General features: G+C 46.2%; 1 protein-coding gene across 4 annotated transcripts in view; it reads right to left on the bottom strand.

Moving 5' to 3' along the window:
- Positions 1-749: 749 nt before the first annotated feature.
- Positions 750-12,221, bottom strand: part of FDFT1 (farnesyl-diphosphate farnesyltransferase 1) — a 35,976-nt gene continuing 24,504 nt past the window's right edge. For all 4 annotated transcript variants that reach the window (XM_026518887.4, XM_048212375.2, XM_026518886.4 and 1 more), the window contains 2 exons: positions 11,818-11,970; positions 750-4,301 (listed from right to left, as the gene is read on the bottom strand). In XM_026518887.4, coding sequence (XP_026374672.1) covers positions 4,080-4,301; positions 11,818-11,970 — 375 coding nt within the window. In that variant the 3' untranslated portion in view covers positions 750-4,079. The remainder of the gene's footprint in view (positions 4,302-11,817; positions 11,971-12,221) is intronic.

A 12,221-nucleotide genomic window follows, 5' to 3' on the forward strand; every position in this document is an offset into this window, starting at 1 on the left:
GTCTGTGTTCTGGTGGGAGCCCGCGGTCTGTAGGGTTGCAGCTGCCGTCCGTCCTTACCCCACAGAATCCTGTTTCCCTGCATCTGGGTGTCCTTGAAACCAGGAAACTCTTGCCTCAAACCGTGGTTCCTCTCTTGGTTCCCTGTCACTTTCATCACCCCTGCTCTGTATATTCGTCCCCTGAACTGTCTCAGTCCCCGATGAGCTGTGCCCCTGCTTCATTTCAAGAGCGGTAGTCGGCTTTGTACCAGCCGCACGCCAGCAGCAACCGCATGGGGATTCAAACAAGCATGGCGTGTGGGCAATGCTGGGTCGCCCTGGTCCCTGGCGATGTTGGGACAGGGTGGAAGCAGAGCCTTGTGTCCCAGTCTGAGTTCCTTCGGTCTCTGCATTACGTTGCTGGTTAAGAACTGTTGCTTTGCATAGTACTGGTTAAGAATCCCAAGCTGCAAAGTACACTAGTGTTTGAGAGAACAGGAAACTAGAAGAATTGCCCCCATCCCACTGGCCCGTCAGTACCCGACTTCTTTCCCAGCCGAGGGCTGGACTAGTTCTAGAAGCACAGGGAGTTTGACTTCCGACTGGAATTAGAAGTTAGGGATCAGAAACTGCCTCATCAGATAAGCTCTAAAACACCTGGTGAATGTGGAAGGGAAAATTTGTGAAAGCCAGAATTATCAATGAAAAACTTAAAAATTCGTGAAACCTGGCATAATACTGAAGTGTTTAACAAAGGCTACGAAAGCCACAACTTTGCAATCACTTTATTCTTAAAATTTCAGTTGGAAGACATTCATAACCTCACTGTGGTTCTGACAAATTCGACCTGCCCCTGAACGGGGTTGGACGATGCCACGTCCGCCCCGTGGCATCCTGCACCCACCCGCAGCCCCACGCTCAGCCGGGAAGCCGGCGGGGATGCAGTACAGCAAGGACCCAAGGGAACTTCAGGAGTCCTTGTTAGGACACAAAACCAGCAATGTTTATTTAGGATTGGGATCAATGTCAATACTTAAATAAACCTCAGATGACCTCATTGATTACCCTGTCACCTCGGTTCAACAAGCGGTATGTTTTTCTCGGGTGCCTGTCCAAACAAGAGGATCGATGGAAGGGACCGTTCCTTTTTGTTTTTTACCCAGAGGAGGGTGTGGTTTCAGTTTGGACTCAGAAGTTTGCGCACATAGCGGAAACTTCTCCACTCTTAACGTGCGTCAGCTAGCTGTGCTTCAGACCAAAAGCGTGGCCGTCACCTAGCAGCTTGTTAGAAATGCGGAACTGGGGCCAGAGCTCTGAATCCACCCTTGGAATTGAACAAGACTCCTGATGATTCGTATGTTCATTAAAGTTTGAAAAATAAGGCGCTAGAGCAGTGGTTCTCAAACTGGGCTCCCGACCAGCAAGCAGCATTTGTATCACCTGAGAACTTGTTAAAAAATGCCAGTTTTGGGGTACTCCCCAGACCTGAGAGACAAATGGTCCTAGCAATCTGGGACCTGCAGGCAATTTGGATGCTAAAATTTGAGAACCATCGTTTTAGAGCGCTGCTTCCAAAACTGCTAAGATTAATCAACAAATGGCTAGGGACCACTCCCCACCCCCGGCACACGTGTGCATGCAAGCCCCAGAGAAACGGTTCAGACAGAATGGGGCTTCCAGCTCATTGCTCCAAGCACTTTCCCAAAGGGAGATGGCTGTGCATGTGTGCAGGTTATCTGGAGCTCTAGAAGCTCCCAAAATGCGATCAGGCTCCTGCTCCTGTCTGTTGTAATGGAGTTTTTAAAATTTAGAGCCCTAGATTCAGATGGGTCAGATAGTCCTCTGAGGAAAAGCTAGAATATACCCCTGTAAATAGAAATCAAGTAGACTGTAGGCCAGAGATGCTATACATCTGATTGATTGAAGTGCGGGACGCTTTAATTTTAAGTTTTTAAATCTGGGTTGCCAGATTTAACAAAAAGGGTGCTCAATCAGATTTGAATTTCAGATCAAGTAATTTTTTAGTAGAAATACGTCCTGTGCAATACTTGGGACATAATTCTACTTAAAAAAATAAAAAACACTAGTGTGTCAAATTCTAGTTTGGGCATCCCACATTTTATCTGGCAATTTTAAGAGAGAAATATATTTAGAAGGAAAACGATCTTTCAAAGAACTCAGGAGTGGGCACAAGAGCTAAGATTTTGCATGAGTCCGTGATAGTAAAAGTTACATAACTTCATGGCGGGGAGGGGCCTAGGACATCTTCTAAACCATGAAGAGGCTCACGAAGTCCCACAGGTCATGACTGAGCCAGGAAAGAAACCTTCCAGTACACCCACCTCAGACCACAACTCTCCACCAGGTTGTCCTCTGTCCTACATCCGGCATTTCAACACACACATTTCTAACAACCTACCTTGGACTCTCGAACCAAGTTCTGATGCTTAAACTACTAGGAAAATTCCTGTGGAGCCCAGTTCAGAGCTGTACTTCACATAGCAAATGACTAGCTTCGGCGTGGTGACAAGTTTGTCCAGGACTGAGCCTCAGATGAACCGATTCACTGCAGCTTCCATGGCCCCAAACTAAGCCACTGTGTCCGGTGGCAGCCAGGGACACGGAGGAAATCAGTGTATGTGTATAACAACGCAAGGCGAGCATTCCCGCCGGGGAAAACCCTCAGCTTCAATGATTTAATCACCACACACAAAGGACAGCAGCAAAAGAATAGGCTAGATACACTGACAGCATGAATGTCTTCTAGAAAGTACCTTCATGCCCCACAACAGTGATTCCTCAGCTTGAGGGGTTTTTTCAAACTCCCTTAGAGAGGCGCCGTGTCCTCCCCGGCCCAGGCCAGGATTCACAGGAAGTCACTGGGTGAGTGGGCCTCACACATCCCCCCAACCTTGCTGTGCGGGGCTAAAGGCAGCAAATAGCGATGCTAGAAGAATGAGGCTAAATGCCATTCGGCTTTCCAGCCCATCACCGGAAAACACATTTTACCTTTCTCGAAGCTTCTGTGTATAAACTAGTGATTTTTAAAAAAAGAAACAAAAGACAAAAAAAAAAAAATCCCACAAAACCCCTGGACATAATATTTCTGCATGCAGCCAAGAGTTGGCCAAAGTGAGAGCCGGCTGGCAGAGGGAGTGCAGGTCACAAGCTGGCCAGGGAGGCAACGCTGTACATGTTGGTCTCCAGCGGGCACAGCCGTGCAGGGCCCAGGGAACTGGATCCTTCTTCTTGGTCCTGCCCTGGCTGGCTCTGTGGGGACCACAGATGGCCATCTGTCCCTCCATCACTAGCTCCATTCTTGTGTTCCTATTTGCCATGTGAATCCAGGCTTTCAAATGAGCTGCCCTCGACAAATGCAAAGTAATTCAGTTCTTTATTATAAACACATCCTTATATATGATGTCTTCTTAAAAAGTCAGCCTTAACTGGAGGCCAATCTTCGACGACGGGGCCCAAAGCAATCCCGCAGTTTCCTTCTGAAAGCTAACCTCCTTTTAAACCAGGAAGCGATTCCAGAACCCCCAGAAGTCAGTCCTTAGCCTTCATGGGCAGAAGATAGTCTGCATTCTTAGGACACCTGGGGCCATTGCCTAGACCTACAAACACAGACATGTACGACGTTCAAATCAACGGAAGAAAACAAAATGATAAGAAAAATGGGAACCCAACCGAGAAAATTCACTTCACTTTGTATAAGGACATGTATTCCAAGGTTGCTTCAAATTAAATACATTTAATTATAATTCTAGCCAGGATTCACACTAAATAAGATCTCTCAGCAGCCCCATATGCCACCATGTCCCCTGACCTGCAGTGAGGGGCCCTCTGCTGCCGGCCACGGCGTGCAGACCTGAGCACTGCCCACAAGGGCCAGCTTGCCGAGGGTGAGGTAGCCTTCCCTTTTATTCTTAGCTTCTCGACTGCATGTCACAGTTTCTAAAAATCCCAAGTCCACAGAGTTCTTTCAGGGATTAAAGCGGGAGGGAAAAAAGGGGGAGAGGGAAGAAAAAATATCCTTTTTCTTGAAGAAAAGGCCAATCCATTTCATGGCGAACTGGAGCTTCCAGACTAATACCCAATCAGTGTTCTCCAGTCTGAACATAGTCTTCTGTGACCTGGGACAGGGTGCTCAGGTACTGCCAGCTCAGGGCGGCCAAGAGCATGACAAATGACAGGTAAATAGGGGAGTAGTGACTTCGGGAGATCAGCTGGCAATTGGGAAGATTCTGTGTCCTGATGGTGGAGATGATCTGCCTTGTTTTACCAGAAGATGGGTCTGAGCTGGGGATTCTGTGATAAATCTGTTGAAGAAAGGAGAAAATTGTAAGTGCCACTTTGTGAGTCCTAGGAACTTTATAAACACCTCTGTGTTTACTTTTACAGTAACCCTACACAGAGGTATTTTATGTCCCTCTTACCAATGAGCAAACAGGCTCAGACAACACAAAAGGAACAGCCCAAAGTCACTCCACTAATAAGGCAGGATTGTCCACGGAGGCCTGTATCATCCCGCAGCCTGTCCTAGGGAGCACCAGGGAGTTGTCCCTGCCTCCGGGGACCCACCCAGGTCCTCACCGGGCTGCACCTCCCCAGCACCTCACAGAGCTGGGTGCAGACGGGGAGGCTGAGAATGTCAGCAGAGTTTGTGCTGGAGCAGAGCAACACGCAGAAGGGGGAGGCTACTGAAAAGATGGGGCACACGCAGCCAGACAAGATGGACTCTGTGGTGTGGACCACAGGCTGGATGAAGAACGGCAAGAGCAGAGGCTGGGAGCCAGAGAGTAGTCCTACTAGAATCCTCTTGGTGCCCCTGCCCCTCCTACCCCCTTCACACACCTCCAAAGTATTTGCTGAACCTGGGCCTCACCTCCATGCTTGCAACAGCTGCGGGTGAGGCCCTCAGTGCCTCATCATCTGAGCTCTGACCAGCCTCCAAACTGAGCTCCTGACGCTACCGGACCCTGAAGTCCACTCACCAGCTCTCCACACCATCACCAAAGAAACCAAAAACCTCTGCCTGACACCCCCAGTGGCTCCCTACTGCCTGCTGAGTAAGGTCTGAGCTCCGAGATGTGGAGCGCAAGGCCACCCATGACCTGGGCACACGGAACCTCTCCAGCTTCACCTGCTGCTGCCCACCTGTCTCTTCTCACTGTTGGAACAACTCAACTGTTGTCTTACACGTATGATGCTCTGCACGCCTCTGTTCTCCTCCCCGCTCACACCTTACCCCCTCCTGGAATGCACCCGTCACACTCCTTCACCTGGCCAACTCTTGCCCATTGTCCAAGTCTCAAGTTAGGTTTTAGGTCTTCTAGAAAACCTGTCCTGGGGCACCGGAGTGGCTCAGTTGATTAACCAACTGCCTTCAGCTCAGGTCATGATCCTGGAATCCCAGGATCGAGTCCTGCATCAGGCTCCCTGCTCAGTGGGGAGTCTTCTTCTCCCTCTGATCCTCCCCCATCTTGTGCTCTCTCTCTCTCAAATAATATCTTAAAATAAAAAAAAAAAAAAGAAAGAAAAGAAAACCTGCCTTGAACCCTCCAGTTGCCCTCTCCTGCACATTCTCCTACCGTATCACTGAATTCAGCTATTTCTTTTTTTTTTTTTTTTTAAAGATTTTTTATTTTATTTATTTGACAGAGAGAGAGACAGCCAGCGAGAGAGGGAACACAAGCAGGGGGAGTGGGAGAGGAAGAAGCAGGCTCATAGCGGAGGAGCCTGATTTGGGGCTCGATCCCAGATCGCCGGGATCACGCCCTGAGCCGAAGGCAGACGCTCAACCGCTGTGCCACCCAGGCGCCCCTGAATTCAGCTATTTCTATGTGTCTCCCTGGACTGCAAGTCTCAAAGGCACCACGTCTTACTCATCTTTCTGCCTCCAGCCCAGCTCTGTGCCTGGCACGCAGGAGGCCCTGCACAAATGGTCACTGACTCAAACTGACAGAGCAGCTAAGATGACGGATGTGGGAAGTGACAAGGATCTGAGCCAGACGGAGGCAAAGAGGAGGAAGACGACAGAGCAGGCATATTTTTAAATAATTTTTTCCCAAAATTTTCATTATATAATGGGTATTTTTTTCCACAGACATATATTATATTCTTGCCATCCTCCCACCTCCCCACCAAAAGGGCAGAGCTGCAATTTAGCATAAGAAAATAAAAGAATATGCCTACAGGGGCGCCTGGCTGGCTCAGTCAGGAGAGCATGTGACTCTTGATCTTGACGTCATGAGTTCAGTCCCCACAATGGGCACAGAGCTCACTTAATTAAAATTAAAAAAAAAAACATGCCTACAGAAATATGCTAATGATATCCAATATCTAATATTATGGTAAGAAGAACAGCTTTAGAGAGAAAAACAGAAACTGGGATGAAACTACAAGTTCCTCTTTACTTTCCTTTTAAAAATTTTTATTTTTTAAATTTCTTAAAAAGATTTTATTTATCTGAGAGAGCAAGCACATGTGCATGAGTTGGGGGAAGGGGCAGAGGGAAAGAGACAAGCAGACTCCCCACTGAGCAGGCAGCGCGATGTGGGACTAGATCCCAGGACTCCAAGATCATGACCTCAACTGAAGGCAGATGCTTAACTGACTGAGCCACCCAGGAGCCCCTCTTTTAAAAAAATTTTTAGATGATGGAGTTACACTTGTTAAAACAAGCAATACAGGGGCACCTGAGTGGCTCAGTCAGTTAAGCATCTGACTCTTGATTTCAGCTCAGGTCATGATCTCAAGGGTTGTGGGAATCAGCCCTGCGTGGGGCTCTACACTCAGTGGGAAGTCTGCTTGGAATTCTCTTTCTCCCTCTCCCTCTGCCCCTCCTCCTGCTGCTTGCATGCATGCTCACACTCTCTCTCAAAATAAATAAATGACACCTTCAAAACAAACAAGCAATACAAAAATAAAAAAATCAGAATTCCTTTATAGTACTCTTCCCTCAGCCACAGCCTAGTGTAGTTACTGTTATACCTTTCCTCACTATGCCCTAATAACCCTACATAGAAATGTATAAAATGTCTTCTATAATAATAGAACATCATAAACTGGTGTAGTTACTTTTGTATCTGTTGCCATGTGCATATATGCCTATACATAAACACATAAAATGTATATATGTATTATATATTCTATATACTATATAGAATAACTGGGTTCTAGGGGCGCCTGGGTGGTTCAGTTGGTTAAGCATCTGCCTTCAGCTCAGGTCATGATTCCAGGGTCTTGGGATCGAGCTCCACATCGGACTCCCTGCTTGGCAGGGAGCCTGCTTCTCGCTCTCTTACTCCCCCTGCTTGGGCTCTCTGTCAAATAAATACATAAAATCTTAAAAAAAAAAAAAAAAAGACTATATTCTATATAATGTCAAGTAAATAAAATCTTTAAAAAATGACTATATTCTATATAACGTATAAATATATGACTAGATTACGCATATAAAATTATATACAATTTTATTTTTTAAATAGGTTATAAATAGATTATGCTGCAATTTGACTTTTCTCACTCACATAAATTTTTACGGACATTTCTTAATGCCAGAACCTAGAAAATAAAATGTCATTTTGTTTTTAAACACAAGCCACATAATGTGCATGTACAATAATTTAATCAATTCCATCCCAATGAGGACTAAGGACAAAATGTTACAATGAGCACCTCTGCACATTTTCTGGCTAATTTTGTACATAAAGTCCTAGAATTGCTTGGTCAGAGGGCAATGCATGCAAAATTCTGACAAGTAAGAAAGCCTATAGGTAGAACAGGCAGGATATGGAGATGCCTATGGATCAGGGTTAGAGAGAATAAAGGAGGAGCCTGCGTTATCTGGATTCCTTGATTTGGTGAATAGTAATGTCATTAACCAAAAAAAAAGTTTATGACCACGTCCTGAGCTGGACTAATCAAGTCAGGAGTGATGAGCATGTGGTGGAGAAAGAAGCCTGGCCATCGAAGAGAATACCAGAAAGATTTGTGCAGTGAGAAGAAATGAAAACCAAGACAGAACTCCGGGAAATACCAGTATAAGGAGCCAGAAAGGCAAATGAGTCGACAGATAGGTAACAGGTTAAACCAGAGGCGAGTGTCACAGAAGCCGAGCGAGGAAAGGGCTCTCAAGGTAAGAACCAGTGTCAAATAATACGGTGGGATCGGGGAGAATGTTTTTAAAAATTGGTCATTTGAAGGCCATCAAATCACTTCCATAAGAAAAGTTATGTTGGGGCGCCTGGGTGGCACAGCGGTTAAGCGTCTGCCTTCGGCTCAGGGCGTGATCCCGGTGCTCTGGGATTGAGCCCCACATCAGGCTTCTCCGCTGGGAGCCTGCTTCTTCCTGTCCCACTCCCCCTGCTTGTGTTCCCTCTCTCACTGGCTGTCTCTCTGTCAAATAAATAAAAAATCTTTAAAAAAAAGAGAAGTTATGTTACCTCATGACAAGGTAGGAACAAAAGCTAGCTAGCATGAGGTGGGCTGAGAAAACAATGGGAATAAATAACATGAAGTACATGTATCTTTCAAGAAGCTTAGTTGTGAGGGAGAGGGAGGGGAATAGGTAGAGAGGAGCAAGTCAAGCCAGAGTCATGATTTGTTCACTTTTTGAAGCTGAGTGGCCTGAGCTCACATACAAAGGAGAGGAGTGACGGGGGAGGAGGAGGCTTTGGATAAAGAGGTGGCACAAACCCCCACTCTCGAGGGGGTCGCAGGGGGGAGCAGGAGTGCGAACAAACAGGGCTTAGGCTCACAAGGGGAGGTGGACACAGAGGAGCGGAGGGGCTTCACAACATACAATCTCGCACTTCCTCACGTGGTGAGAAGGCAGGGCCAGCTGAGGAGGACAGGATGGGGATTGCAGCAGTGCTTGTCAAACTTCCTGTCCACAGCTAATCACCTGGGCATCTTGGTAAAGGCAGATTCTGATTCAGTGGGACCGAGTAGGGGTGAGACTCAAGCAAGTGTCCAGGGGCCACGGCTCCCACTGGCCCGAGGACCACACTTGTGAGTCGTGAGCACAAAAGGGGCTTGAAGGGCAGGACAAGGCTCCAGACGAACCATCACGGCACAGGGTGAAGTGGGAAGCCGCGCCAGCTTGAGAAGATGGCCCTCGCCAAGGAATGTGCATTGGCAGAGAAGGAAATAATGGTTTCTGGCTGTGTGCCTGAGCATTTGTTTCTGTCCCAAAATAGCTGGTGGAGCTTCTCGCCAGCTGACAGGTATCCAGACTGGCTTGAAGCGGAGGCCTTTCCAGAGGACGCAGGACACTGAGGAGCAGGGCTCACCTACTCGGCAAGGTTCGGCTAGCACTGACTCACCCTGTAACACTAGAGTTGCGTGAGGAAAACCTTCAGGTGCCCCGCAAGGGCATTACGGTCACCACCAGTTAGGCCCAGACACCTGACAGAATAAATGTATCTTCCTGTCTTCCTGCAAAGGACAGGCTTGATCAGTGAGAAGTAGGATTCAATGTTAATATTTGGACAGCAGCAAAAACGCGACTGGGGGGCTCAGTCGGTTAAGTGTCTGCCTTTGGCTCAGGTCATGCTCCCGGGGTCTTGGGATCGAGCCTCACATGGGGCTCCCTGCTCGGCAGGGAGACTGCTTCTTCCCCTCCCTCACTAGTGCGCTCTCTCTCTCAAAACAAATAAAATCTTTAAAAATAAAAAAAGCCAGACAACTTGCGGACTTGATACAAAAAGTTTAACTTGAAATTTCATTCATGCCAACATCAAAACCATGATTATATTTTATTCCTTCTGACTTGGAAGTCTTCAGAGATTTTTCCCCATCAAATCAACTCAAGTATTAACATCTCCCCCAAATTATCTTGAGTTTCACTGGAGTAGCTTTGAACAATTAATGCCCTAAATCAGGGGTCTGCACACATTCTTAAAGGATCAGCTTCATGGGCCACCCTCTGTTACAGCCTCTCAACTCTGCTGCTGCATTTCAGGAGGCAGCCACAGACAGTGCATAAGCAAATGAGTGTGTCTATGTCTTAATAAAATGTTATTTATGGGGGCCGGGGTGGGCAGCCAGCTGGGGTTTGCCAACCTGTGTCCTAAATCAAACTGTTAATCACAACTAGGATTTAATTCCAGTGGTTAAGGAAAACATCAGATAAAATCTGAATCTTAATAAAGAAACTACCTACAACCTTTTTTAAAAAATGGTATTCTAAAATTAGTGGTCAGTAAAAAAATTGTGAAACGAAAATCTTTTCTGAATCACATACTATATAAAAGGTTTCTAATTTATATAAAATGGTGAAAAGGTGCCTAATATGGTATAAGTCAGTTTAGAAAAGGTAATCCAACCCCCTTAGAATTGTAGTGAACAGCATAGACTCTGAAGTCAGCCAGATCTGGGTCCAAATTATGGCTCCAGCATCAAGTTTCCTTGATATTAATAGTACCCACCTATTCGTTGCTATGCCAGGCACAGAGTAAGCTCAGAGGAAGGGCTAGCGATATGGTGAACCAGACTGTCCTCAAGTCTCATTAGTAGCAATTTTTTAGTCAATGACTGAATACTTTAGTCACTTAAAGAATTTAAGGATTTTTAAAAAAATTTGGTCTTTTTTTTTTTTTTTTTAACATTTTATTGGTTTATTTGAGAGAGAGAGCATGCATAAGCCAGGTTGGGGGGGGGCGGTGAAGGGGCAGAGGGAGAGGGAGAAGCAGACTCCCCACTGAGCAGGGAGCCCGACACAAGGTTCCAGCCCAGGACCTCAAGATCATGACCTGTCTCTTATGTCTTCTATAGGTGTCTCTGGTAGAAATGCAGAGGTCCAAACTTGTCAGATAGAAGACAGGGAGAAACTCCAAGGAGAACGTGCAATATGCAATAGAAATCATTGTTTTGCAGATTTCGGTTTAGGAGAAACCACTATTACATATCGCATCCCTGTAAAGGTGTAACCAGGGGACGGGAAGAAGGCAGAAAATTATTGAAAGCAGTAGCTCTCTCTGGGAGAGAGGAAGGAGGAAGGTCTTTCATGTTTCATGTATTTCTGTAGTAGTTCAATCTTCAGTAAGAACATACCTATCTCAGGGCCTCCACTCACCAGAAGGCCACCCCTCTCGCCAGTGTGACCATCATAAAAATTGTCTCCAGACCTTGCCAAATGTCCCCTGGGGGGAGAGAGCACCAAAGCCCCTTCAATTATGAACCACCTCTCTAGTGCCTAGTGATTAGTTTTAGCCTCTAAGAAAAAGTTTTTTGAACCTAGTCATATACCCTCCACAGTAGGAGATCAGACTTGAACAAATAAGTTTTGCTTTATAGGGTGGTTTTGGCATTTGAAATGAGATTTGCATTAGAAAATTGAGAAATCGTTGCAACTTGATGGTTGTCCTTTGCTGAAATTCCCTACTGTGGTTTCTCAGTTGAGGCTTATGACGTAATGGAAAGTACTGGATTGGGTGTCAGGCAACCTAGCCTGGGGTCCGAGATCCACTCGGTCAGACACTGCATGAGGATGCACAAGCCTCGGCTTCACTCTGCTCACCCATGAACCAAGAAGCCTGGTTGGCCTCTACCATCATCTTCCGCCTCAAAAAATCTGACCCTCCTCAGGGGCTCCACCCTAAAGGCTTGCTGCGTTTATACCCTCCCTCCAGGGTGCTGGGAGGCTCTGATCAATCAGCAACCTGTGCCCACGTTTTGTCCTAATAAAGGACACCAACTCCTGTCTCTTTATACCATAACATAGTGAGTTGTTAGGATCATCTAATATTAAATATGAACTGTTTTAAGAGTGACATTATTTAAATCCTAAAAACAGCTACAACTTCTCCAGGTAGTAAAATAAGAACCCACCTCTTCCATGTACTGGTAGATTATAGCTTTGACTGCCGGCATATTGGTGGCATCCATCATGAGAGTTACTGCTTGCCCTTTTCGGATCTTCACTACGCCTTTGAACACCTGCTGATTATTGTAACAGGCAGCCAGAGTGGCAATGGCCATCACCTACAGATACAAGGAGGGAGAAAGAAAAAGAAAAGAAAAAAAAAACACTAATTCATTTCATCTCGTGAAAAAAAGTAAGAAATGGCACTCTAAGCAATCATCATTCTGAAAAAGTGAAAACACGTTCTGTAGAATAAGAAAGTGCCAAAGGGCTAAGATGGAATTAACCAAGAAAAAATACCCACGTAGAAAGCAATGTCAAAAGGTGGACCTTTCCCATTCCTCCCTTCCCCAACAACACACAGAATCAA

Source organism: Ursus arctos, unplaced genomic scaffold (assembly GCF_023065955.2).
Source record: "Ursus arctos isolate Adak ecotype North America unplaced genomic scaffold, UrsArc2.0 scaffold_11, whole genome shotgun sequence".
NCBI lineage: Eukaryota > Metazoa > Chordata > Mammalia > Carnivora > Ursidae > Ursus > Ursus arctos.